Source organism: Anser anser (assembly GCF_964211835.1).
Source record: "Anser anser genome assembly, chromosome: 11".
Classification (NCBI taxonomy): domain Eukaryota; kingdom Metazoa; phylum Chordata; class Aves; order Anseriformes; family Anatidae; genus Anser; species Anser anser.
The window spans coordinates 11701192-11726307 of NC_139732.1; the positions used below are offsets into that span (position 1 = coordinate 11701192).

The following is a 25116-nucleotide window of genomic DNA, read 5'->3' on the forward strand; positions in this document are numbered from 1 at the left end:
TCGGTATCCTAATGGGGACTGAGCTGAGGGCATTGCATTTCCGTGATGTAGTAGCACTGGAGATCAGATCCTGGCCCCTTTGCCGTGCTCAGGGCTTGCTAATTCACATGCAGCGTGAGTTTGCGCACCTATAGCGATGGACATGGCAGTGTGTCAGATTGCAGGGGGTGAGTGCCCTTCACACAGCTAACGATGCTCTGCTTCTGTGCTCAGGTTGTTCCAGTCGGTTGCACAGTGCTGCATGGGGCAGAAGCAGGCCCAGCAAGTGATGGAAGGGACGGGTGCCAGTTAGGTGAGCTGCATCTCGTGTGGTAAGCGTGCCGGCCTGGAGGTCCCCGTCCCATCGACCGACAGAAGAATCCGTAAGGCTCTTCCCGACCTTCCCAGCTCCCTCGATTGGGTACATGCAACAGATCCTGGGTGAAAGTCTGTGTGGGCACGTTCCAAAGTTTGAAACAAGTTTTTGACTTTTGGCCAAAATTGAGAAGATGCTGTGAATATCATTTTGAACTAGTGTAAATACAAGGAACAGAAACGTTTGTCTGGACTTTTGGGTTTGTGCAAATTGTGTAAAAGGCAGGTGGGTAACTGGTGCCTGTCCAGCTTGTAATAAAGGGGCAGCTGCTGATGCCAAGCACTTGTCTGGGGCAGACCTCCTTGTCCTGACATTCCCAGACTCCCAAAGAATATTGAAAAGCCAGTTATATTATTATGTAACTTATTTTTTCTTTATGTGGATGGGGGACCTTTAAATCACTAAGTTGTTTTACGAAAAAGGCAGATATGTTTGGAATATGGGAATATTATGGAGTAGGGGGAGGGGTGAGGGAGGGATTTGAGGTTCAGCTTTTCTTTTCCCCCCACCCCCATCAAATGCTGACAGACAGCAAGTGGAGTGGCAGTCAGAGAACGCCTCCTTTCTGTTGGAGAAGACACACCTCAGGCCCTTTGGGAGAGGGTCAGCTGTTTTTAGTAAAGAAACCAGAGACCAGGCCTATAGCTTCTTTTTTGTTTTGTTTTTCCTCCTGACACTTGTAAATTTTGGAGGGGGGGGGAATAAATCTAGACCTTTCCCTACCCTGTGACCACACAGTATAAGTTTGTTTAAAAAAAAAAAAAACACGCAAAAAAAAAACGAAAGCGAAGAAAAAAAGGACCAATACAGCCCATTTTGTAAGGATTTTGAATGTTTTGTAAAGTATTGGTCCATGTGTTGTATTTTGTAGCCTTTCTAGTTCTTGGGCTTTAGTTCTCCCACTTCTTGTATGTATGCATACTGTAGTTACACATTAAAGTCATGACATGCAGCACGTGCCCCTGTGCTTATTCTCTCCAGTTCCATCCTACCTGGCCAGTTGATGTCTTTCAAAGTCTGTTTCCACCCATCCAAAATCTGCAGCTTTCCAGTGTATTTCGGACAGTGCCTAGCAAGAGTAACTGGGTTTGCTTCTAGGATTGAGGCGAGAGGGAAGATCTTACACATAGGTAAGGCCTTGTTTTGAAGTGCAAAAGGGAAGGGCGCAATAGTTGTGTGGAGATGGAGACGCTGTAGTTCACAAAGAGTTTGTTTCTGACAAAGTTGGGCTGGAAAGGAGACTGCAGTGGAGGGACACAGAGCAAAGGTAGCACACCAGCTTAATTTCTAATTATTTGCTCACTGATAAGATGCTCCTTTCAGCAGGCATCTGTGCAAGCTTGCTAGTTAGCTAGGTTAACCTGTAAGAATAGGTAGCTTTAGCACTGCTAATACTCTGCTAACGTTCCTCTAGCCTACACCATACAACCCAGCAGGTACTATGAAAAGGGATTCACTGCTTCCTTCTTTACACAACACTTCTAGTTAAAACTGGTCACCTCCTGTTGCATGGGCGGAGAGGTCAGGATTTCCTGCTGAGCTTTAGGGGATTCTCCCTGTCTGTGCTTCTGCTGCACAGAGAGAAAATCACATCCAAGGGACCGCGGAGCCAAACATGCTGGTGGACTGTGGCTCAAGAACTTAAAGAAGTAGTTGCTTACCAGTTCCTACACTTCCCTGGCCTTTGTTTGGCAGTTCAGCAGTTGTGCTGAAATTGGGCATTTTAAAGTTGGAATCTTTTTTTTTTTACAGTATTGAAACTCCTAGCTTGTTCTCCCCTCCTGGTTAGAATTCAGTGATTATCAGTAACAAGTTTCAGTCCAAATTTGGTGGGGTTTCTCTGCCATTTAACTTCAGTAAACCATATGTAGAGCTTCTTGGCTTGTCCTGCTGACTCCTAACACTGGCTGTGCTAAAGCTCAAAGGTCTCTCTGGTTCTGTACTAATGCTGCTGTACACGGCTAGTTCCCCTCCGGCCTTAGGAACTGTTAGGCTGGTGTAAAAGGGTGGAAGGTAAAGCGGACTCGGCCAAGACCCCAAACTGCATTAGGCAAAGTTAATTACCTACCTACAGGCTGGTAGGATAGAGGCAACTACACCTCATATATATCCTCTCTTACCAGGTAAGGATCCTGCAGCTGGTACTGTCAAATACCCCTGGGGTCACTCTGCAGGGGTTAACAGGGTCCTTGCCAGCAGAGGCCCTGGGCAGAATGTACTCATGTTGATGAAATTAAGGCTTTCTGTTCGCTGTGTGCCTAGTTTGAAGCGTAGCCTGCTGTAGGAAGAGCCAAGCCTGGGACTCTGAAACAGCCATTATGTTGCACCACTGTAAAAGGGTGGGGGGATGCACCCTGGGTAATGTTAAAGCAGCCTGGTTCCCAGCAGTGCAGTTAGGGCTGTAGCTGACCTTTACACCTGGGGATACAGTCTGGGGTTTGCTGGTTTGCAGTAACAGCAGCAGCAAAGATCTATCTCTTCTAGCTGGGGCTTTGCACTCTGCTCAAGTAGACTGCACTGGGTAAGAAATGTTCCCTCAGAGCAGGGCCTGAGCCTCAGGGACTGTATCAGCTGGAGTGCGGGTATCAAATGCTTAACCCACAGCAGCTGCAGACTTGTGACCCTCCTACATGGGGTCTTCTCAAGCCCTTACAGAAGAGCCTTTTACAGAGGTAAAAGGAAACATTGTGCCATACCGAGCCTATGTAAAAAACAGAGATGGATGGGCTCATACTTGTAAAATGCTCAGCGTTAAGAAACTATGTATGAAGAGTTGTTTGTTAGCATCCCTACTCTGAACTTACCAGCTAGATTTCTTTCTGCCCTGTTCATCTGGACATGGCTCGGTTCTTGCCTTAAACATGGGATGCTAGATGAGGGAACCCACTTTTTTTATTATGACGGTGTATGTCCATCTTCCTTAAGCAACCATAAGATCTGGATTTTAAGTCCTCCAGAAAAAGGCAGTAGTTGTGCTCCAGAGCTTTCCCTGTAAGATAAGGCCACCCAACAATGCTATTGTTGTGCAAGAATTTTTTTTATCTTTATGTAGAGGTAGCTGAAAAGCCACAAACCGTGAGGAACAAATGGGTCCGTATTCAATCTCGGCATCCATTCTCTGCTGTAGAAGGGAAGGCTGAAGGCTGACCTTCCCTCTCCGAGCACAGTTCCAGGCAGTTCACTTCCAGGGGCAGTGAGGCTTTTAGCGTACCAGTTCTAGCAGCTGATGCAAGATCCTTTTCTGTCCATAGCGTACATGCAAAGCTTGCTGCTCCCTTCGACTCAGTTTCTCATAAGCTTCCTTTTTTAGCAAGTCCTGGTCTGCTTTCAGGTCTGACCCGTAGGATTCCAGGGTCAGCAGCACACTGTCGTAAAGGAGCTTCTTGCAAGGGGTTTTAAGTCTGGAGAGAGCTTCGTTAGAAAGGGTGGAGCTTTCCTCTTCCTCACTGTCGTCTTCCCAGCCATCTTGTTCCTTATACTCCTTGAATTCTTCTTCTGACATGCACAGCACCTGAAATGACCCAGGCAAAGAGACACGTCACTGGCACTGTGAGTGTATCAGGCTTTCCTCCCTAGGGAACTGCAGTCTTAGGGCCACAGGGAGCAGGTGAATTGTTCCTCGGCTGCAGTACAAGTAAAACGAGCTTAGATAGCAGCCCTGCCCATGGCAGGGGGCTTGGAACTAGATCATCTTTAAGGTCCATTCCAACCAAAGCCACTTGATGATTCCATGATTAGAAGAGCTTTCAAACAGGAGATCTCAGCTGCTGCCTGCAAAGTTAACAACCCTACAGAGCTGCTTGAGGGCAGCATACAAGTAAATGCAGGTGGCTGGTCCAAGGAAGGACAGTAACAGTGCCATGGGAAGCCTGGCAGCTACACCCTTACCACTTCCCACACAGGACTTCTGTAGGGATGAAAGACACAGACTCCTGATGGCTCTTGAACAGGAGGCCTTTATTGCCGTTTTTCTCCACTACATATACTTTCACCGTAGCCCCACTGTCCACGTGCCCGAATCGGTCATACAAGTGGTTAGAGACCCTCAGACACGCGCCTCGAGCCAGCCAGCAATTGGCCACTGCCCAAAGCTCATCTTTAACACTGTAGCCAAGTTAATTTATCTCTACCTTGCTCAAGTTTTTGTTTCTACTGTTTATTTCCCCATTATCTCTAATTCAGAGGCATGTGAAACAGCGCAAAGCCACCTGCGACTTCCTTTCCCATAGACTATTAGGACCAAAATCCCTTCCCATGCTTGTCTGCCTTCATTTCACCATTTCGCATGCTGTTCAAACAGCTGCAATGTCCGTGGTGTTCCTAGCGTAGCTCTGACCACCTGGTAACCACCTAGCGTTGCTTACCTTGAGGGTCACAGACAGCTCTTCCTCTGTCAGCACCTCATCCCAGCCAAGCACGAAGGCGCCTTCCTCCCCCACCATCTCCAGCTGGCACAAGAAGTCCCACTGCTCTGAGACCAGTTGCTGCTGTGCTTCATTTTTGGCACCTGTTTGGAAGGCAACAGAGCTGCAACAGCCAACTCACTTTGCAGTGGTGGTGAGTGGGGAACAGGAAACAGGAGGCAGAAAAAAGGCACAGCCCCAGCAGTTGAAATGCTACGGAAGAGCCTCATTTTCCCTTTATCCTTGAGCCCAGTTTCATTACATCGCTATTTAACAGGAGCCACCCCTCCTCCATCCCGTCCCCCCGTGGCTGCTCACGCTGCATCGCTGCCTTGCGCACTGTCACCATCTGGATGTCGGCCGTGTCGTTGGTGTTGCCGGGATATGGCTCTGCGAAGCCGTACATGTGCAGGAGCTGCCAGTTGGCCATCTGCCCGTAGGTGTTGAAGATCTCTTGCCCTTTGCTGATGGGCCGTGTTGTAACCATTCGTAAACACTTCTGCAAGCAGAGAGGGGAGAGGCTCTAAGGCAGCTGTGGCAATGCTACCAGTCATAAACAGGGTGCTTCTTGGAGCAGGGGCGTTGGGTTTTCCCTCAGCAGAGACTTTCCCAGGAACATGATTCAGGTATGTGCAATCCCTTACGCATAATCCTATGGAAAAAGCTACCTTGTGTGCACAATAGCAGGCAACAAGAAAAACAAGCTTCACGTCCTGTCCTACAGCAAGTGTCTTCAGAGAGACTCAGCTCTCTGTAAGTTTGTCCTGGCTAAGGCAAAGCAAGCAGCAGCTGCATGTGTCAAGCAAAATAGCTTCCTGTTACTGCGCGAGCTGCCCTGGCAGGTAAGTAGTGCTGCTGTGGCGTCGGAGAGCCAGCCTCGCAGGAACAGGGGCTCAACTCTGGGATGGTGCCTGGCACAACGGCTTTGCACTTACGGGAGCATATTCCAGGTTGGCGTTGTGGTTGGCCACATGATTCAAAATATCTGCTACAGGTACCATCATGGGAGGATTGGGTCCCTTCTCATCTTCGTCTTCCTCCTCCAACGGTTCCTGAAAACTAAGACAAGGGACATGAAGACAGGACTGTTTTACATCTTGCAGTAGAGGGATTCAGCTTACAGTTGCACTCCCATGCAATTGCAGCCTTTCAAATACCGCAGTCTGTGATCATTCACCATCCCCTCATCCTACGACTTGCCTTTTGCCTTTTGTCTCCCCTCTGTGAGAGCAAAGCCCTCCCTTCTCACCTGTAAGCCATGACAAAGGCCACCAGCTGCTTGTACAACTCCAGTGTGTGCACCTTGGGGTCAAAAACATCGGGGTGGGCCTGCATGAAAGGCAGGATGATGGAGCTGTACTCCAGGTGGATATTAGCCAGGTCCTTGTCTACTGCTTCTGGGATGCCTGTGCCCTGCAGCAGCCTTGTCCTTTCTTCTTCAGGCCTGGTGCAAAGAAAACAGCAGCTTCAGCGAGAAGGGGCTGTAAAGTCCTTCCTTCAGAATCTGAGCTTCCCCCTGCTCTCCGGATTCCTGATTGCTGTTGCAGGTAGGGCCTGGGAGGGTCCCTCAGGCTACTGGCAGAACTGAACGGAGGACTGAGGGAGGCAGAGGACTGATGGAGCCACCTCACAGCACCACCTCCACCCCCAAGCCTCCTGGGCAGCAGCCCCGTCACTGCAGTGGGGTGCAGCTGTCCCCTGTGGCCACCCCACAGCCCCCCGCACCCCCTTACCAGAACATGGGGTGATCCAAGCTCTTGAAGTCCTCCCAGAGGGCAAAATAGGGCCGCCACGGGGACGTGCTGGCCGTGTACTCGTAGAGCAGGGCCAGCAGGAGGGGCACCCACCCGGACTGGCTCTGCAGAGAGTCCTGGGCTACGGACCGAGAGGTGATGGAGGAAAAAAAACAAATAAAAGCAGGTTAAGGGCAGATTTTATCCATTTGCTCCGAACATAGGCCATGCCACAGGCGGCCTCACCCCCTGCATGGAAGCCGGGGGGGCTGCTGCTGCTGGCAGGGCTGGGGCAGGACCAGCGGCCCCCCGGGCAGGCTGGGGACCCCCCGCACCCCCCCGGTGCTCACCGTCCCGCAGCAGGCCGCGGATGCCGCAGGTGTGCTGGGAGAGCAGCGCGGGGCGCGGCACGGCCACCAGCAGCTCGCCCGCCGCCAGCTCCTCGCCGGCCACCAGCCCGTACCCGGACACCGTGCCCTGCCTGCTGAGGCGCACCTGCGGCGAGAGGCTGCCCGTCAGCGGGGGGGGGGGAGGGGGGGACCCGCTGCGTGCCCCCCCTGCCCCTCTCCGGCCCCCCCGGCCCCACCTTGGGGCTGAGCCGCACGCCGGCCGCCCCGCACCACGCCACGAAGGCCGCCGCGGGGTCCCCTCCGCCGCCGCCGCCCGCCGCCATCTCGCTGCCGCCAGCCCGGGACGGTGGCTGCGGAGGGACCGAAAGGGCGGCGGGGCGGGAACGCCGCCTCCTCACAGCGCCCCCCCCCCCCGCTAAAATCTCCTCGGGGAGGCAATTAGCGCGCTGCTGGTTAATGAGATGGGGGCGTCGTGATGGGGGTGACCCCAAAAAGAGAGCACGCAGCCATGGAGGGGGCCCCGGCTGCTGTGCCCCCGCTGAGGGGCCTGGCTCTGGGCCCTCATGGACTCCCCTCACAGCCTCCCCTCATGGACTCCCCTCACGGCCTCCCCTCACAGCCTCCCCTCACGGCCTCCTTCACGGCCTCCCCTCCCTAATTGCAGGCAGGCTCCGGGCCCTCCGACGCCTCGCGCCCCTTCCCTGGGCTCCCCACGTCCGCCCCATCCCGGGGAGCCCGGTGCTGGGCCCAGCAGCCAGCCGGGGGCGCGGAGGGGAACAGTTCGGAGAGCAAAACGGGCAACGTGGCGCTGCGCCGGATCTCTGCAAAACCATTGCTGTGACTCGGAGTCGAACCGAGGTCGCTGCGGCCACAGCGCAGAGTACTGACCACTATACGATCACGGCAGCGCGGCGGAGGCCGTGCGCTCCGGGCCTTGCCTCGGGCCCTGCTCCCCCCCTGCCTCCCTCAGAGGATCCACGGCTGCCCTCGGGCATCCCGCGGTGCCAGGAGAAGGGGCAGAGCTGGAGGAGGCCGTGCTGGGCCTTCGCAGCGTGTCCCGGGAGCCGTGGCTCCGCGGGCCCATCCCTGTGCGGGGCGAGGAGCTGGTGGTGCTGGGGCGCAGGCTTCGGGGCTGCTGCTGCACGGGGAGAGCGGAGCCGGGCACTGGCACGGGGCAGAGGCTGCTCCAGGCCACTGCTCTCAGAAGCAGGAGCCCCAGGACGTGCCCAGTCCCCAGCCCCGTCTCTCCCCCAGGTCAGGCGCTGCCCGTCCTGCCTTCAGCCGGCCCCGCATGGACGGAGCTGCCCCGCGGAGCTGCCCCTTCCCTGCCCAGGGCCGAGCGTCCCGGGGAAGGGGCAGGGGCAGGGAGAGGGGCTCTGGGGTCAGCCTGGTGGTAGCAGCAAGTCCCCATCTCATCGCCCTGGTGGCACAGGGACATGGGGGCCTCACCGGGCTGTTCTGAGCATCACCCAAAATCCCAAATGTGAGCCTGGATAGCTCAGTTGGGAGAGCATCAGACTTTTAATCTGAGGGTCCAGGGTTCAAGCCCCTGTTCAGGCGAAAGCTTTATCATTTAGGTGGGAGCAAGGGGAGCCCGAGTGCTGCGGTGGCCCTGTAGGGGCTGCAGCCTGCCCCAGGCACCCTCTGCTGCCTCTTTTCCCGTGCCTGCCCATCTGTCCATCCACTGCCCAACCCACGCCATGATCTCCTCTTCCTATAATACCCCACTCGGAGACCCCCCCCAGAGAGAAGAGGTAACCACTCCAAACCCGCAGCGTGGTTTATTGGACCGATGAACTTTGCTTCCCAGCGGCTCCAATCCCTTCAGCGCACAGCGGGCCGAGCGCCCGCCTCACTTGTCATTCATTTCTTGCCAGCAAGAAAACAAAGAGGTAATAAATAGGAAGCGCATCTGGGGGGGGGGGGGGGACAGGCTGGGGGTGCAGGCAGGACAGCCTGGCCCTGGGGCCACAGTCCCAGGAGTGCTGGGGCTGGGGGGGGGGGATATAGCAATCTTTATTTAATTACATTAAAATAGACTATTTAAAAAAATTATTTCTAGTAGTTAAAAAAATGTCATTGCCCACCTGTCCCTGAGCCCAGGGTAGGGGTGCTGGGGGCAGCGGGGAGGGCAGGGACCCCAGCCCAGCCCCCCCCATGCCCAGCCGGCCCCGCGGCAGGGAGGGGGCCGCTGGGGGCGATGGGGGTGAGCGGGGTGGAAGCAGTGCAGCAGCCCTGCGCCCGCCAGCACCGGGGGCTGCAGGGGGACACGGCCCACGCCCGGGGCTAAATGACATGGCAGCAGTTGAACTGCCCCAGGGACAGGAGGCTCTCCTTGGAGCTGGGACGGATCTTGAAGGCCAGGGCTTTCTCGCACAGCGGGAACTGCAGGATCCGGTCCCTCAGGCTGCCGCTCTTGCCCTTACCCGGGTCCAGCTTTATCACATTCTCCGCGCCCGCCTCGGTGCCCCCTGGGCCCGAGGTCTCCACCGGCCGCCCGGCACGGCCGCGGGGGCTGCCCAGCCCCTGGCATTTGTCCGTGGGGTCTGGGGATGGTGGCAGGACAGGCCCCCTTTCCTGGGGGCGCCCCATGCCCTCCCTCTCCTTGGGGGGCCCGGTGCTGTCCCCCCGCATCTCCAGGGGCCCCGGGGCTCCGCGCCCGCCTCCGATGGCACCCGGGCGCCCGCCCCAGCCCCCCGGCTCGGCCCCCCAGCCCGGCACCTCCCCGCGGCACGACAGCCGGCGGGCCCCGGCGCGGAGGAAATCTCGCATCTGCTCCTGGTTCAGCGAGCTGCTCTTCCTCTCCAACACGGCGGGCCTGCCCTCCTCCTCCTCCTCCTCCTCCTCCTCCTCGCAGATCTGCTGCAGGGCCGGGGCGCTCTTGGTGATGGTGGTGTCGATGGCGGGGGCCTTCAGCAGCACCCGGGGGGGCTGGCGGACGCCGCGGCTGCTGTCACTGCCGTCCCCACAGGCAGACAGCGAGGGTGGCTGGGGGCTGCCGGGCTGAAGGCCACCGGTGCCATCCACGGGGCTGAACGTGTCCGAGAGGTCAGTCCTGAGAGCGGGGAGGAGCGGAGGAGTCAGCGCCCAGCCTGACACTGTGCATGGGGCTGGGGGTGGCGGGGGGCGGCGAGGGCTCACCTGCTCTGCACCTGCTTGGCCAGGTCGTAGAGGAGGCTCCGGCGGCGGCCCTGCTCCTCCTGCTTCTCCCGCAGCATCCTCTCCGCCAGCAAGAAGTAGGTGGCCGTGATGTGGTTGTAGCGGTCGGCCTCCAGCGCCCTGCGCGACACGGGGAGGGGCGAGCGTCAGCGCCCGAGGGACGCGCTCCCAGGAGCGACCCTCGGGGTCTCCAACCTCTTTCCCCAGCGCGCTCTCCCGGCCACAGACGCGCCCGACACTCACTCCTGGATGGTGTCCCGATCGGCGATGTGCCCGCACGTCATGGCCTGGATGATGATCTCGTGCTCCTCCCGGGACACACGCTTGTGCGAGGTGAGGGGCAGCAGGGAGCGGCTGGCGGGGGACGGGTCCACCCCCTGCAGCCACGCGTGGCCCTCGATCTGCTCCAGGGAGGCTCGCTGCCGGGGGTCCCGCTGCAGCATCCTGGAGATGAGACTGCCCGGGGAAGGGAGCGACACCGGGAACCTCCATCAGAGCACAGCCGGGAGCTTTCCCCCATCCCCAACCCGATCCTGGGACACCCACGGGGGTGGGGACAGGGCTCCCACAGGGACACCCATGGGGACGGGGCACCCACAGGGACGGGGGCACCCACCCCGGGGTTACACGGGGCCAGTGGGGAGAGATGCCTACTCGGAGCACTGCGCCGACACGTGCGGGGGCACGGTGTAGCGGCAGTCCATGATCATGGTGAGCGTCTCGCTGTCGTTGGCCTCCTGGAAGGGCGGCTGCCCGCACACCAGCATGTAGAGGATGACGCCCAGGCTCCAGATGTCTGCAAGAGGAAGATGAGGATGAGGTTCAGCAACCCCAGCCAGTGCGACCACCACGGCCAGGCCGGTGTCCCCAGCCTCACTGAGGACCCTCAAGGAGAGCCCAGGTACCCCCCAGCAGGTTCCAGCAGGGCGCAGGCAGGAACGGCGCCCCTCGGGGGGACTGCTCCGGGTCCTGCCCCACGGCAGGCGCCACCAATGTGGGGAAGGACCTCACCCGTCCCACATCTGAGCAGGTCCCCAGGGACTTCACAAAAGAGACGGTGGTCAGTGCGTGAAGACCACCTGCTCTGTCACCTCCTGGTCATTGTTTCTCATCACCTGCACTTGGCTCAGCTCAGCCACGGACCACACAGGTCCCAGGTGGATCCCAGCGCCAGGATGTGCTGGAGGGGACACCACAAAGACACCGGGGACAGGTGGGACCAGGGGCTGCATGACCCCAACAGCTCCGCACAGCCCCAAGACCACTGCCTGGGGTCTTGGCCCAAGCACACCCAGCAGGAAGGTTCTGGCTGGCAGTGGCAGGACCCGGCCACGGCTGGGATCAGGGCTCCCACGCAGGACAGCACCCTCACGAGGGCACATCACAGCACCACGGCCTCGTCCCTGTCGCTCAGAGCCACCAGTGGGCCACCTGCCCAGGTGGGCAGCAGGGACGGGGACAGCCGTGCACAGGCACCAGGAGGAGCAGCGCTGGGTGCCCATGATCCATCCGGGTCCCCTAGGGTCAGGGCTCCAGCACGCACCCGCAGCCCGCATCTGCTGCGCCAGCCCCCCTGGAGGGGGTCCCTGAAGCGGGGTGGCACCGCCACCAGAGCTCCCCGCTGCCTTACAGGCTGCGGCGGCTCTGAGCTCTCCCAGCTGCGTGGGCACCGGCCCAAACGGGCTCGCTGCCCTCCTCTGGGGACAGGGACGGGGCCAGCCCCGCCGCCAGCCGCAGCAGTCATCTTCACGTGCCTCCTTGTGACTGCCACACAGACCCGCTGCAGAAACGCGCCCGTGCAGCGCTCCCGCCCCCCGTGGCGGCTCAGAGACTGATTTTCTTGCTATTGCAGAATCGTTTATTTTTAGGATGCTGAGCACAGGCCCGGGGCTCTCTGCTAATACCTTCAGCTCCTTAAGTGCCTGCATTTTTAAATTTCTCATCTGCGCTGGCTTTCTCGCTTGATTTGCTTCTGCAGAGCTAGGCATTCGTGTTTCTACCTCCCCTCCGAGCCCTGCCAGCTTCCACTTCAGGATCCTTCTCCCTCCGTGCTGAAACCGGGCCGTTGCCTTTAAGAGCTCCAGCGTTTTGTTTTGCTCAATCCTCCTGCCCCAAATTCCAGCGGAGCTGGCGCAGCTCCCAGCCCTGCCTCTCCTCCCACGTCCCCGCTGTCCCCGCGGGGCCTCCCCGTGCCCCGGGACGGGCCCCGAACCCCGGCAGGAAGCTCCACCAGGGCGGGGGCTGAGCGGAGGAAACTTTCCGAGCTGCAGGCAGCGGCATCCCGAGCAGGTTTCCTTCCGGCACCGAATCACCTCCGGCTCGGAGCTGCGCCGGGCTCAGCCTCGCTCTGCCTCCCGTCACCACCCCTCGCTGTGGCCGAACGTCCCAGTGCAGGATTTATCCCCCGGGGCCCTGAGGATGCCCAAAACTCCACGGGAAAGGGGAGCGCAAGCAGAGCAAGCCCGTGCACACCCACACACCACATCCTGGCGGGGCGATACGCACACACAAGGGAGGCACGAGCTCGGGGCGGGTGTCACCCGCGCGCTGCGCCCTTACCGACGGCCGGCGCGTCGTACTCGTCCCCGAGCAGGATCTCCGGCGCCGAGTACGCCAGCGAGCCGCAGCTGGTGGTGAGCATCTTGCCGGGCTGGAAGCGGTTGCTGAAGCCAAAGTCCGTGAGCTTGACCACCCCCTGCTCCTGGAAGAAGACGACGTTCTCGGGCTTGAGGTCACGGTGCACCACGTGCAGCTTGTGGCAGTAGGAGATGGCATGGACGATCTGCGCGAAGTAGTGCTTGGCGCGGCCCTCGGCCAGGCCGCCCTCGTGCCGCATGATGTGGTCGAACATGTCGCCGCCGTCGCCCAGCTCCAGGATGAGGTAGAGCTTGGAGTGGGTGTCGATGACCTCGTAGAGGCGCACCACGTTGGGGTGCTGCACCAGCTTCATGCAGCGCACCTCCTGCAGCAGCTGCCCGGCCGCCTCGCCCGCCAGCTTGCTCTTGTCGATCACCTTGACGGCCACGCGCTGCCCGGTGAAGACGTGCCGCGCCAGCTTCACCACCGCGAAGTGCCCCTTGCCCAGCGTGCGCTCCAGGTCGTACAGCCCCGCGATCTTGCCCTCGGCCATGGCGGCGTCAGGCGGGGACGGGCATGGGGCGCTGCGGGGCAGGGGGGTGCTGAGCGGACACCCCCCGCCTCCAGGGTCCCCAGCGCCCCAGCACCGACGGCGCTGCACCCCGGTATCGTGGCCCACAGCACCCCGGGCGCCCCGGTATCTCCCTGGTCCCCAGCACCTCCAGCCTCCCAGCACCCCGATAACCCCCCCTACCTCCAGGTCCCCAGCACCTCGGGCACCCCAACCTCCACATCCCCAGCACCCTGACACCCCAAATTCCAGGATCTCAGCACCCCCCGACCCCAGGCACCCCAACATCCCCCAACCCTCAGCACCCCGGTCCCCTGGGCATCCCAGTAACACCACTTCCAGTCCCCAGCACCCCACAACCCTGGGCACACCAGTATCCCCCCAGTCCCCATCCCCTTGGGCACCCCAGTACCCCAACCTCCAGTCACCCCAATACCAATTCACATTCCCCAACCTCCCAGTTCCTCAGCACCCCAATATCCCAACCTCCAGCCTCCCAGCACCTCAACCCCCTGGTCCCCAGCACCCCACTAACCTGGGCACCCCAATATCCCCCTCGTCCCCAGCACCCCCACCTCCAGTCCCCCCAGAACCCCAAGACCCTGGGCACCCCAACCCCCAGTCCTCTGCACACCCCAAAACCCTACTTCCAGCCCTCATCACCCCAACATCCCACAACCTCCATCCCCCCAGCCCCATGTGCACCCCAAAACCCCACTCCTGGGCCCCCAACACTCCCCCAGCCCCCTGGACACCCCAACACCCCACTCCCAGCTCCCTGTACACCCCAACACCCTACTCTCAGACCCTTGTGCACCCCAACACCCCACTCCCTGCCCCCTGCGCACCCCAAAACCCCACTCTGAGACCCCTGCACACCCCAGCGCCCCACTCCCAGCTCCCTGAGCACCCTGAAACCTCACTCCCAGACCCCCAATACCCCAAAACCTCATTCCCAGATTCCTGTGCACCTTAACACCCCACTCCCAGACCCTTGTGCACCCCAAAACCCCACTCCCAGCACCCGGCACCCCACTCCTTGACCCCTGCACACCCCAAAACCCCACTGCCAGACCCCGGTACACCCCAACACCCTACGCCCAGCCCCTTGTGCACCCCAAAACCAAACTCTGAGACCCCAGTGCACCCCAGCACCCCGCTCCCAGCTCCCTGCGCACCCCGAAACCTCACTCCCAGACCCCCAACACCCCGAAAACTCACTCCCAGACCCCTGTGCACCCTAAAACCCCACTCTGAGACCCCCGTGCACCCCAAAACCTCACTCCCAGCCCCCTGTGCACCCCAAAACCTCACTCCCAGACTCCCACGCACCCTAACACCCCGCTCCCAGCCCCCTGCACACCCCGAAGCCCCACTCTGAGACCCCCGCGCACCCCAAACCCCGCTCCCAGCCCCCCCCGGCTCTCACCGCCCGCCGGAGCTCGGGGCCGCGGGGCTGCTGCGTCCCGGCGCGCCCGCCCCGCTGACGTCACGCGGCTCGGGGGCGCGCCTTAAAGGGCCCCGGCGCCGCGCCGAGGCCGGGCGCAGCTCAGCGCACCCAGCGCGGGGGGGGGCGGCCCCGGGGGTTTGAGCGAGGCACCGGGGCGGTGGGAGGGGGGCGGGCGCGGAGCCCGGGGCCGTTCCTGGAAGCGGCGGGCGGCTCGTTTAGCTCGTTAGGGGGCCGGGGGGCTAAAAAAAGCTCCCGCCGGTTAAGGAGCTCTCAGCGCGCTCCGCTAATGCCTTCCCAGAAGCCCTCCGAGCGCGGCCGCCGAAGGGGCCCTAATGAGCCAGGCCCTAATGAGCCGGGCCTTAATCAGCCAGACCCTAATGAGCCAGGCTGAGCCCGCTCGGGGCTGGCGTCACCGCTTCGGGACGGTGGCAGCGCTGCCCCCTCCCCTGGGACCCAGAACCAACCCCCCCGGGGTGTAGGGGCTGGGGGCATGGAGCTGCCCCGTGGTGCTGGATGGGGCACGGGCACCTGCCGGGAGCGGGCGCAGGGTGGGCCTGCACCCCGGCTGTGGGCCGTGGGGGACCCCACGGTGTGGGTAGGATGGGGGCATCGCGGCTGGGTGCGGGGCTGGAGGGCCGGTGAGAGGCTGTGCGGGTGCTGAGCTGCTGCCGCCCAGCCCACACCAGGCTTCGCCGCAGCTTCCCCTGGGTTTGGGTGCGGCGCCCGAAGGTCCCGGCACCGAGAAGCTCGAGGAGCCGCATCCGCCATGCGGCCGTGGAAGCCGCCGTCGGGGCCGGGGGCTGGTGCTGCTGGTTGTCCTCGCCGTGGCGGAGGCCAGCCCTGGGTGCGCAGGGAGCTCCTGCGGGAGCTCGGAGACGCTGCAGGTTCTGGAAGGGATCAAGGAAGGAGAGGCGCAGTTAGCACAGATGGGAGCCCCGAGGCCCTGCGGACGGGTAGTGGTTGGGAGTGGAGGCTGCAAATGGGCTCTGAGCTGTGGCTGGACTCACGCCAGGAGCTAGGGGCGGGCAATTTTACCCTCAAAAAGCAGCAGAGAGCTCTGTGTGTCTGGGGAGAGCAGCGCTGATGTTCCTCTGTCTGGGAGCAGGTTTCTCCAAAGCACGCGGAGGGATGATGGAGCGAGGCCGGGTGCAGCCAGAGGCTCCTCTGGCACGGGCCCCCATGGGACATGGGACCCCACGGCTCCTCCAGCACAGGGCAGCCAGGACCTCGCACCGCTGGGTGGCCTCACCTGGATTTTGGGGCAGGTGGGGCCGAGCTCCTCGCCGCAGCCCCACGCAGGAGCCCTCCCTCCCACGCACCGCCCCACCGCCCGCCTCGCCGGCCAGCCGAAGCCCCGTTTCCAGAGCAGCCCACCTACCCGGTGGTTAGCGGAGTCACGCGGCCGCGGCACTTAATTAACAGGGAGCCGATATAAATTCCCGTAAGCATGCGGGGAGGACGTCGAAGCGGAGAGCCGCGCTCCCAGCGAGCCTGGCGGAGCAGCGCGCTCGGAGCCCCTCTGTGCCCGGAGGTCGGTGGGGTTCTGCCCCAGGGAAGGGTCTGGGCCGCGGGGCCGGGTGGGAGGAGCGATGGGGGCACCCCACACAGGGCCGTGGGGGTCCCCTGGACATGGAGGGGGTCTCCCGTGGCACAGCGTGGGGTGGTTTTGTGGGGTGAGGAGAGGTAAGTGGGTCCAGGCTGCCAGGCTGGAGCCCCTGAGTGGCTTTTTGGCCCGGCCGAAGGAGCGGGAGCTGGGTGTCACGGGTCTGGGCTGCCTGCGTGGGACAGGGTCACCGCTGCCGGGTCCCCTTTTTGGCTCCCCGCATGGTTTTCAGGCTGCTGAAGCTCACAGCCCTGTCCCGCACTGGGAGAGGAGAATCTGGATTCCCCCACGGGCAGGGAGCCCTGCACTGGGGCAGGGGGAAACCACGGGCTGGTCCCACCTGGGGACACTGGATGGTGCTGCCCAGTCTCCAGACAGCTTGACCAGGCAGAGGAGGCTGCACGCGAACGCCCCCCACACATCAGCCATCCAGCTGAGCCTCTGTGGGTTATTGGGGTTATATGCCCAGATGCAGCCCAGGCTGTAAGGACCAGCTTCTGGCCTTTAAAACCAGCGGCATTTCTGTGCCCTGTGAGCCTAAGTGCCAGGCAGGAGCTTCGTGGGACCCGTTTCGGCCGCAGCCTGTGCACTGGCAGGTGGGCACGTGTGGCCTCGCGGCGGCCTGGAAGATGGGCAGGGAGACCCTGAGCCTCCACAAACAGCTCAGGTCCCATCTCCGGGAGGCAGAACCAGCTTCGGATCACTTTGGACACTCCCATCTGAAGTCCGGTAGTGGGGGACAGAGCATCAGACCTCACAGCCTTCCCTCTTGTTCTCACTGTTGAAGTTGGGTGCCAGGCTTGGCACTGGGCCACCCGTGGGGGCTTTGTCCCCTGCCAGGCCATGGGACAGGGGCTTCTGGCTGAAGAGGAGGACTGGCTGTGCCCGAGGGCTTCCCATCTCCTGGTGGCAGCACCATCTCCTGGTGGGAACACCTAGCTGGGGAACATCGTGGAGAAGGCAGGCCCAGAGCTGGGGTGCACGAGAGCACCCAAGCCAATGTCACAGCTGGCACGGGCTGCCCTTGGCCATGCCCCCTCCTTGCAGGTCACCCCAGGACCATGCTGAACGTGCTGCTGCTGTGCTACGGGCTGCTGCAGGGCATCCAGGCCATCCTCACCTCGGACCTCAGCCACGGCCACCTGCAGAAGATGAGCGCCGGGCTGTACGGGGCAGACAGAGCCCGCTACTCCAGCCTGCTGCGTAAAGTCAAGGAGGTGGCGGTGGAGCCTGCAGGTGAGTCCGGTGCTCCCCGTCCCTTGCTGGACACCCAGGCCCCCAAAATAGAAGCGGGAGCCCACACGCAGCCAGCAGCTGCCCTGCAGTGCCAGTGTCCAGCCCCTCTCTATTTTGCAGGAGCTCTTCCCAGGCCGGAGTTTGATCAGATGGCCCTGGAGGTCCAAGAAGCTGATGGTGACCTCCTGCAGAAAAGCAGTGCGCTGGAACCACAGGTAATGCTCTGTGACCTTGTGTTTTCCTTAAAAAATGATAATAAAAAAGCACCAGGGCTGCTTTGAGCCACACCAGGCTTCTCCATGCCCTAGCGGCCAGGGTGGTTTTGAGCAAACCCTAAACGTGGTCTGGGAAGGGAGCATCCCTTCGCTGTCTGCTGAGGAGCGTGGACATGCTGGGAGCTTGGGAAGCTGGACATCACGGGGCTGGGAAAGCCGTTCCTTTGGGGTTGGCCTTCCAGGGACGCTGCTGCAGGGGCTGGGAGGGGAACTGGCTGGAGGGAGGGAAGTTCTGAGGGCAGGTGAGGTTTCCCTGCCTAATTTCCTAAGAAATTGTGGGAACTGAAACTTCCCACCACACATTTCCGTAATGAAAAATGGGCATGAAACATCCTCTTTTGAAATTTCTCAAGCCAGACCAATTGTTCAGTAAAAATCAGCGGGGACTGTGAGGACACTTCCAGCCAGAGGGAATGGGAGCGGGGAATCCACTGTCGAGGACCGTCAGGTCCGTTTGGAGTAACACACGGACCCTGTCCTTCCCCTTGGACGGTCCAAGCGGGACCTGTTCCTGCTGCCCCCGACCCAAGGGGTTCATGGATCAACCACTGAAGTGAAAAAAGGGTTCAGCACAAAGCCCCGAGTCTCTTCTCTTGGGGCCAGGCTGAGCTCTGGATATCTCTGGTTTTGGCAAGCCTCATTTCGTTTGAGATGGAGCTGCCTTGGGCTCCTGGCTCTCTCCAAAACAGTTCTTCATCACCAGCTGGCAGACCACAAACCCTCTCCCTCCTCCTCCCTCTGGCAGGCGTCATCCACAGCCCTGCAGGCTCCGGGCCGAGAAGAGCGTTCTCCCCGCCGGTGCGTCCGCCTCCTGGAGTCCTGCCTGGGCCACCAGATCCCCTGCTGCGACCCCTGCGCCACCTGCTACTGCCGCTTCTTCAACGCTTTCTGCTACTGCAGGAAGATCAGCACCAATTTCCCGTGTGGCAAGAACTAGTGCCACAGGGCTGCCTGCTCCTCGCCCCTCGGGGCCACTACAGGCCTCTCCCCACGAGCCTCTTCCTCCGCAGCTCCAATAAAGCAGCCGATAGCAAACCTGTCGCTGAGAGTGGGGCTGTGCCAGGAGCTGGGCTGGTGTCCTGCTCCTGGGACCGAGGGTGGCCCGGGACCTGCTGCCTAAGATGCCTTTCACCAGGCGACTGGGGTGGGCAGGGACCTCCTGGTGTCACCCGGTGCCACCCTGCTCCAGCAGGGCCACCCAGCGCCGGTGCCCAGCACCAAGCCCAGGTGGGTTTGGAGACCTCTGATGACGGAGACCCCGCAGCCCCTCTGGGTGACCTGTGCCTGCGCTCAGCCACTTGCACCGCACAGAAACACTTTCCGATGTGCAGGGGAAATCTCCTGAGCTCCACTTGGTGCCCACTGCCCCTCACCTGCATGCAGCCATGGACAGAGTCCCCCCAGCTGCTGTGCCCCCGCTGAAGGGCTCAGCTCCCGGCCTCCCCTCCCTAATTGCAGGGAGGCTCCGGGCCCTTCAGCACCTCGTGCCCCTTCCCTGGGCTCCCTGGGGTGTCCACGCCCACCCTGCCCCGGGGAGCCCAGCGCTGGGCCCAGCACCCAGCCGGGGGCGCTGAGGGGCAGGGACACCCCACCCGCTGGCACCCCCCTGCTGGACACACCTGGTGGCCGTGGTGTCCCCCAGAACCTCCCCACCAGGCTGTTTCCCAGCTGGGTGCCCCCACCCCAACCTAGTGCCCTCCCTCCCTGAAGCGTTTCACCCATCAGGGCAGCCCCCAAGCACTGGCAAGAGCTGCCAGCATGAGGTACATCCCAGCATCCCGGGCACCCACGGCCCTCCAGATGCCATCAGGCTCGGGGCCAGGCGCAGACCATGGCTGGGGAAGGGGGCTGTGGCAGTGTGAGAAGCCCTAACAAAACAGGGGAGGCTCCAGGGTGATGGGGGGGGCTGTACTGGGGTGGGGGGCTGTACTGGGGTGGGGGGCTGAGGATCCCCTCAGATTCCCTTCAGGGTGCGTCAGGCTCCCCCCAGGCTACCTCAGGATCACCCCCTGGGTCCCTTCAGGCTCCCTCTGACTCCTGTCAAACTCTTCCCAAAAATCCCTCAGACTCCCCTCTGACTTCCCCTCAGACCCCCTCAAGCTCCCCCTAAGACTCCCTCAGACTCCTCTCAGAATCCCCCTCAGGCTCCCCTCTGACTCCCTCTCAGCCTTCCCCAGGGTTCCCTCAGGCTCCCCTCAGAATCCCTCTCAAACTCCCTCCAGACTCCCCCTAAGACTCCCCTTGATCCCCCTCACACTCCCCCCAGCCTCCCCCTAAGACCCCCTCAGGCTCTTCTCTGACTCCCCCTCAGGATCCCCTTTAAGACTCCCTCTGACCCCCTCAACCTCTCCCTCAGGCTCCCCCTCAGAATCCCCCCCGACTCTCCCTTAAGACTCCAACTCCCCTCAGTTTCCCCTTAATGCTCCCCCTAAGACCCCCTCAGGCTCCTCTGTGACTCCCCCTCAGCCTCTCCTTCAGGCTCCTCCCCTAAGACTCCCTCTGACTCCCCTCAGCCTCCCCCTAAGACCCCCTCAGGCTCCTCTGTGACTCCCCCTCAGCCTCTCCTTCAGGCTCTCCCCTAAGACTCCCTCTGACCCCCCTCAGCCTCTCCCCTAGGCTCCTTCAGCCTCCCCCTTAGGACTCCCCCTAAGCTCCCCTCAGAAACCCCCCAGCCTCCCCTCTAAGACTCCAATTCCCCTCAGTCTCCCCTTAATACTCCCCCTAAGACCCCCTCTGGCTCCCCCTCAGACTCCCCCAGGTCCCTCAGCCTCCCCGTTAAGGCTCCCCATTAAGCCCCCCCCCCCCCCCGAATCCCCCCCCAGCCCCTCCCCTCAGCCCCCCCCGGCCCCTCCCTCCCGCGCACAGCCCGCCGGGACGCGGAGCGGGCGGGGCTCCGTCCCGCGTCACGTGAGCGGCGGGTCACGTGAGGAGGCGCCGCCGCCGCCGCCGCCCGCCGCCATGTCGTGCTTCCCGGAGCTGCACTTCAACGTGGACAACGGCTACCTGGAGGGGCTGGTGCGCGGCTTCAAGGCGGGCGTGCTGCGGCACGGCGACTACGTCAACCTGGTGCAGTGCGAGAGCCTCGAGGGTGAGCGGCGGGGCGGCGGGCTCACCTCCTGTGTTTGTTTTTTTTTAATTATTATTATTATTTTTTTATTATTTTTATTTTATTTTTGTAGGTGGGTGTGTGCGGGGCTGGGGAGGGCTTGGTCCGTGCTGCCCCTTCCCTCCCGACCCATCCCCTCCATGTAATCCCAGAACGTTTTGGGTTGGGAGGGACCCTAAAGCCCCCCCAGTTCCACCCGCTGCCCCAGGCAGGGATGCCGCCACCAGCCCAGGTTGCCCAAGGCCCCATCCAGCCTGGCCCTCAGCACCCCCGGGGATGGGGCAGCCACAGCCTCTCTGGGCAACCTCAACCAGGGCCTCACCTCCCGTACAGCGAAGAACTTCCTCCTGACATCCAGTCTAAGTCTCCCCTCTTTTAGCTTAAAACCACTCCCTCTTCTCCTGTCATTATCTACCCAAGTAAAGAGTCCCTCTCCATCCTCTTTATAAGCTCCCTTTAAGTACTGAACGGTCACACTGAGGTCTCCCCCGAGCCTCCTCTTCTCCAGGCTGAACAGCCCCACCTCTCTCAGCCTTTCCTTGTAGCAGAGCTGCTCCAGCCCCTTGATCATCTTTGTCCCTCCTCTGCACCCCCTCCAACATGGTCATCTTTGAGTCCCTGCTCTGCACCCGCTCTAACAGCCCCACCTCCTCCTTGTGCTGGGGGCTCCAGACCTGGACGCAGGACTCCAGGTGGGGCCTCACAAGGGCAGAGCAGAGGGGGACACTCACCTCCCTCCCCTGCTGCCCACTCCTCTTTTGATGCAGTTGGCCTTCTGGTCTGCAAGCACGCACTGCTGGTTCGTGTCAAGCTTTTTGTCCACCAGAACCCCCAAGTCCTTCTCTGCAGGGCTGCTCTCAATAAGTTCTTCTCCCAGCCTGTCCTCATGTCTGGGATTGCCCCAGCCCAGGTGCAGCACCTTGCACTTGGACTTGTTGAACCTCATTAGGTTCATGTGGGCCAAATTCTCAAGCTTGTCCAGGTCCCTTTGGATGGCATCCCTTCCTTCTGTTGTGTCAACTGCACCACTCAGTTGTGGATCCCATCCCAACTGGTCGGTGCTGCGCTGCTCTCCGTGCCAGCGCCCTGCTTAATGTTGTCCCATCCTAGGTGCCAAGAGCCTGGTCAGCGATCTGCCTGTAACCCACAAACACCAAAACCTGCTCCCTAGTGAAATGGGGTGAAAATACGCAAGTCTGGAGGTTTCAGTTGTTCGGTCGGTGGGACTGCAACGTTTGGATTTGCCTTAAACTTCTGAAAATGCCAGGCAGTTGGTAGCAAGCTGAATATGAGCCAGCAGTGTGCCCTGGCAGCCAGGAGGGCCAACCGTACCCTGGGGTGCATCAAGCACGGCATTGCCAGTCGGTCAAGGGAAGGGATTGTCCCACTCTGCTCTGCGCTGCTGCGGCGTCACCTCGAGCACTGTGTGCAGTTCTGGGCACCGCAGTACAAAAAGGACATGAAAGTGTTGGAGAGTGTCCAGAGGAGGGCTACGAAGATGGTGAAGGGCCTAGAGGGGAAGACATACAAGGAGCAGTTGAGGTCACTGGGCCTGTTCAGCCTGAACAAGAGGAGGCTGAGGGGGGACCTTATCACGGCCTACAGCTTCCTCACGAGGGGGAGTGGAGGGGCAGGCACTGATCTGTTCTCTTTAGTGACCAGCGACAGGACCCGAGGGAATGGTGTCAAGCTGAGGCAGGGGAGGTTCAGGCTGGACATCAGGAAGAGGTTCTTCACTGAGAGGGTGGTCGTGCACTGGAACAGGCTCCCCAGGAACGTAGTCACAACACCAAGCCTGTCGGAGTTTAAGAAGAATTTGAACTGTGCTGTCAGTCATATGGTCTGAATTGTTGGGCAGACCTGTGTGGGGCCAGGAGTTGGACTCGATGATCCTTGTGGGTCCCTTCCAACTTGGGATACTCTGTGGCTCTCTGAAGTGTCAGCTCAGTCTTGGTCGCTGCCGAGTGATTCAGATCCAAGCTCAGCATCTGGAGGGGTCCTTGGCAGGCGGACTCTGGTTGTGTGTTACCTGGAGCTGCTCGCCCAGATGTTAACGGAATGGGAACAGAATGCTCTCACTTGCTTCAGCCTCTGTGTACCTTAAAAATATCTGGAATATCTTTATGTAGGACAAGCTTATTTTCATCAGACTTTTCTGCAGGTCTTTGCTTGCAGCAGCCTTTATCGTTCTTGCTGTGGGGCGCAGGGCCTGAAGGAGTGTGACGGGAGGTATTCCTGCTGCCTTGCTAGTCAGCAGCCTCAGCACGCCCTAAACTTTGTCCCCGCAGACTAATTCCTCTTTGGGGTGTTCCTGTGTTTTCGGTTTCTCCTTTTTCTCTCTCTCTCTCTTTGCCTTCTAAACCCAGTTGCGTAAACTTGGCTCTTCCTGCGCTGCCTTCTGCATTTGAAGTGGCTCGGTTAGGGCTGTCTGTGATTGTCACGGTGTCATTGCCGTCCTGCCCCTGACAGCTCTCTGGTGGCTGCTGCAGCTGTGCTCCTCGTCAGGCTCCGTTCAGACCTCAAAGGCTGCTCTGAGCTGCTGCTGTTCTCGTTCCCCCTCCACTTGGCTTTCTGTGCCCCTTCTGTAGAAGGCTTTCCTTCAAGGAACCTTGCTTGTGGTCACTTATGTAGGTCTGTGGTCAGACAATTTCTTTCTCTGTCCCTATAGCTACAATTTTCCTGTCACGTTACTGGTTTTCTGAGCTCTCCAGACTTTAAAGTGCATCCTCTCTCTGTCCGCGCTAAATCTAGCGGCTAGTTTATCGGTAGCCACAATAGTCGTTAGGCACACGGTGTTCATGCGCTCTCCTCTGCCTTTCCCCTTCTGTTTTCGCTGCCTCTTCTCAGCGTGCCCCTGGCTCCGCAGCCGGTCGCAGGCCTGGGGCAGGCAGTGGAGAGGCCCTGAGGGACCCGAGGCTGCTCTGCTGCTGCCCCTGGGGTGTGGGTGCCTGCTTGGGCTGCGTGGGGCCCTTGGGTGGCAGTTCGCTGGCACTGATGTTGCTGGGCTTCCAGGTCTGAGTTGCTGCTCCCTCGTGTGTGCTCGGATTGGTGTGGAAGCACGAAGAGGTCGAGTTTTGCGCTTTAGGACTTGAGCTGGCGGCTTGACGCTGCCGGAAGGAGGAGATCGTGCCTTTCTGCGTGATCCTCTGCCGTCTCTGCTTGTCTGATCGCAAAGTAAGCTGATTAAAACTCCTGCTGCCTGCTGAGACCGCTTGCTGCCGTCTCAGGGAGCCATATAGCTCACTGTGATCAGGCAGGCTCCCGAGCTGGCTTTAAAAAAGGCTGGAAAACACGACGAGAATTGCCAGGAGAGCACAACGGCTGTTTTGGCTTAAGCTTTCTCTGGAGACCCTCAGCAACAACCTGTTTAATCCCCTCTTTCAGCCCCAGGAGTCCTGGTTCTCGGGCTGTTCCTCACCCGGAGGTCCTCGTGTGCTGCGTGCCCGCGCTGGATGTGCTCGGGGCTTGCTGCAGCCAGTTCCTGCTTCTGACACGAGGTGTCAGTGACGGGCTTGGAGCTGCTTCCGCTGTGTAAGCACACGTCTGTCCTCAGGCAGGCTCTCCTTGGACAACCAAGCTCAGGAGTCGCTGGGACTTCTCTCATCAGAAGGATGCTGAGCTCCTGGAAGCTGTTGCAGCCTGCTGGAGGCCTGGAGTCCGCTCAGGAGAACGCAGTGCTGTCGGTAGAGTTGGACAGCAGCGCTGCTGGAAGAATTGGAGCTCGATCTAGGACAGGAATATCAGTTACAGGCAGGCATTGCTGTTGGTATTCAGCACTGCAGGCCGTGTACGGAGCTTGGAAAGTGGGCAAAAGCATTTTCTGTAGGAACAGGAGTTTCTGTACCTTCTTGTCAGCGTTCACTAGCCACTCATTGCTGATGCTCCCCTGCTGGCTGAGGGCAGTGAGGCTGGGAAGCAGCCAGCTGGGAAGTGGCAGGCGCTTGGTGCGAGCCAGCTGAGCCTCAGAGGTGCGATTGGGAGGCGGGTGGTGGCTGGGAGACGCAAATAATTGATAAACGTGGTCCTTAGGGAAAGGAGGAGTTCCCGAGGATGCAGTTCTTCTTTCTCACCTCCGCAGCCTGGTCTACCAGCCTTCGTTTCTGGGGTGCAGACAGCTGGACAGTGAGATCGGGGCGTGGAGGTGGGTCGTGCGTGTCCTGGGCTGCCCGGCTCCGCGCCGCCTGGAGGCTTGCCCTGGGCAGCATCCGCCCGCGTGCCCGAGCCTCGTTTCTTGTTAAATGCGTCCGTGTCAGTGCACAGCGTGTGCCAAACTGGTGCGGGGCTGGGTGTTGTGGAAC

The 25116-nt window shown here is 60.6% G+C and overlaps 5 protein-coding genes across 14 annotated transcripts in view; 3 read left to right on the forward strand and 2 right to left on the reverse strand.

Annotated features, from left to right (window-relative positions):
- Positions 1–1307, forward strand: part of CNOT1 (CCR4-NOT transcription complex subunit 1) — a 60024-nt gene extending 58717 nt beyond the window's left edge. For all 9 annotated transcript variants that reach the window (XM_083851924.1, XM_083851928.1, XM_083851926.1 and 6 more), the window contains one exon: positions 214–1307. In XM_083851924.1, coding sequence (XP_083708050.1) covers positions 214–292 — 79 coding nt within the window. In that variant the 3' untranslated portion in view covers positions 293–1307. The remainder of the gene's footprint in view (positions 1–213) is intronic.
- Positions 1308–3374: 2067 nt separating this feature from the next.
- SETD6 (SET domain containing 6, protein lysine methyltransferase) lies at positions 3375–7272 on the reverse strand. Its single transcript, XM_083851938.1, has 8 exons — positions 7078–7272; positions 6842–6986; positions 6492–6633; positions 6008–6202; positions 5694–5817; positions 5077–5257; positions 4720–4862; positions 3375–3866 (listed from the first exon to the last, which is right to left on the reverse strand). Exons 1-8 carry the CDS (start codon positions 7162–7164, stop codon positions 3558–3560), a joined length of 1326 nt encoding a protein of 441 aa, XP_083708064.1. The 5' UTR covers positions 7165–7272; the 3' UTR covers positions 3375–3557.
- Positions 7273–8603: 1331 nt separating this feature from the next.
- On the reverse strand, positions 8604–14710 carry LOC310905540 (SNF-related serine/threonine-protein kinase-like). The gene is made up of 6 exons (XM_083851935.1): positions 14578–14710; positions 12560–13161; positions 10655–10796; positions 10244–10456; positions 9983–10120; positions 8604–9896 (listed from the first exon to the last, which is right to left on the reverse strand). Exons 2-6 carry the CDS (start codon positions 13128–13130, stop codon positions 9128–9130), a joined length of 1833 nt encoding a protein of 610 aa, XP_083708061.1. The 5' UTR covers positions 13131–13161; positions 14578–14710; the 3' UTR covers positions 8604–9127.
- Positions 14711–15990: 1280 nt separating this feature from the next.
- Positions 15991–18753, forward strand: AGRP (agouti related neuropeptide). 2 transcript variants are annotated; one of them, XM_083851939.1, is made up of 4 exons: positions 15991–16129; positions 17249–17437; positions 17558–17652; positions 18458–18753. In XM_083851939.1, exons 2-4 carry the CDS (start codon positions 17263–17265, stop codon positions 18647–18649), a joined length of 462 nt encoding a protein of 153 aa, XP_083708065.1. In that variant the 5' UTR covers positions 15991–16129; positions 17249–17262; the 3' UTR covers positions 18650–18753. The 2 variants fall into 2 exon arrangements, with proteins under 2 accessions (XP_083708065.1, XP_083708066.1); XM_083851940.1 differs by lacking the exon at positions 15991–16129 and having other exon boundaries at positions 17085–17437.
- Positions 18754–20581: 1828 nt separating this feature from the next.
- ATP6V0D1 (ATPase H+ transporting V0 subunit d1) overlaps positions 20582–25116 on the forward strand; it is a 36765-nt gene continuing 32230 nt past the window's right edge. The window contains exon 1 of the mRNA XM_083851310.1: positions 20582–20800. Coding sequence (XP_083707436.1) covers positions 20671–20800 — 130 coding nt within the window. The 5' untranslated portion in view covers positions 20582–20670. The remainder of the gene's footprint in view (positions 20801–25116) is intronic.

Bases quoted from the DNA above. Each gene is read 5' to 3' on its own strand.
- LOC310905540 (XM_083851935.1), bottom strand. From the start codon at position 13,130: ATGGCCGAGGGCAAGATCGCGGGGCTGTACGACCTGGAGCGCACGCTG. The intron at 10,797-12,559 runs GTAAGGGCGCAG...TTCCTCTTGCAG, and splicing joins GTACGACGCGCCGGCCGTCG to ACATCTGGAGCCTGGGCGTC. The intron at 10,121-10,243 runs GTGAGTGTCGGG...CGTGTCGCGCAG, and splicing joins GATCGGGACACCATCCAGGA to GGCGCTGGAGGCCGACCGCT.
- SETD6 (XM_083851938.1), bottom strand. From the start codon at position 7,164: ATGGCGGCGGGCGGCGGCGGCGGAGGGGACCCCGCGGCGGCCTTCGTG. The intron at 6,203-6,491 runs GTAAGGGGGTGC...TCTTTGCACCAG, and splicing joins TTGGATCACCCCATGTTCTG to GCCTGAAGAAGAAAGGACAA. The intron at 5,258-5,693 runs GTAAGTGCAAAG...CTCTGCTTGCAG, and splicing joins CCAACCTGGAATATGCTCCC to AAGTGTTTACGAATGGTTAC.
- AGRP (XM_083851939.1), top strand. From the start codon at position 17,263: ATGCTGAACGTGCTGCTGCTGTGCTACGGGCTGCTGCAGGGCATCCAG. The intron at 17,438-17,557 runs GTGAGTCCGGTG...TCTATTTTGCAG, and splicing joins GGTGGCGGTGGAGCCTGCAG to GAGCTCTTCCCAGGCCGGAG. The intron at 17,653-18,457 runs GTAATGCTCTGT...TCCCTCTGGCAG, and splicing joins GCAGTGCGCTGGAACCACAG to GCGTCATCCACAGCCCTGCA.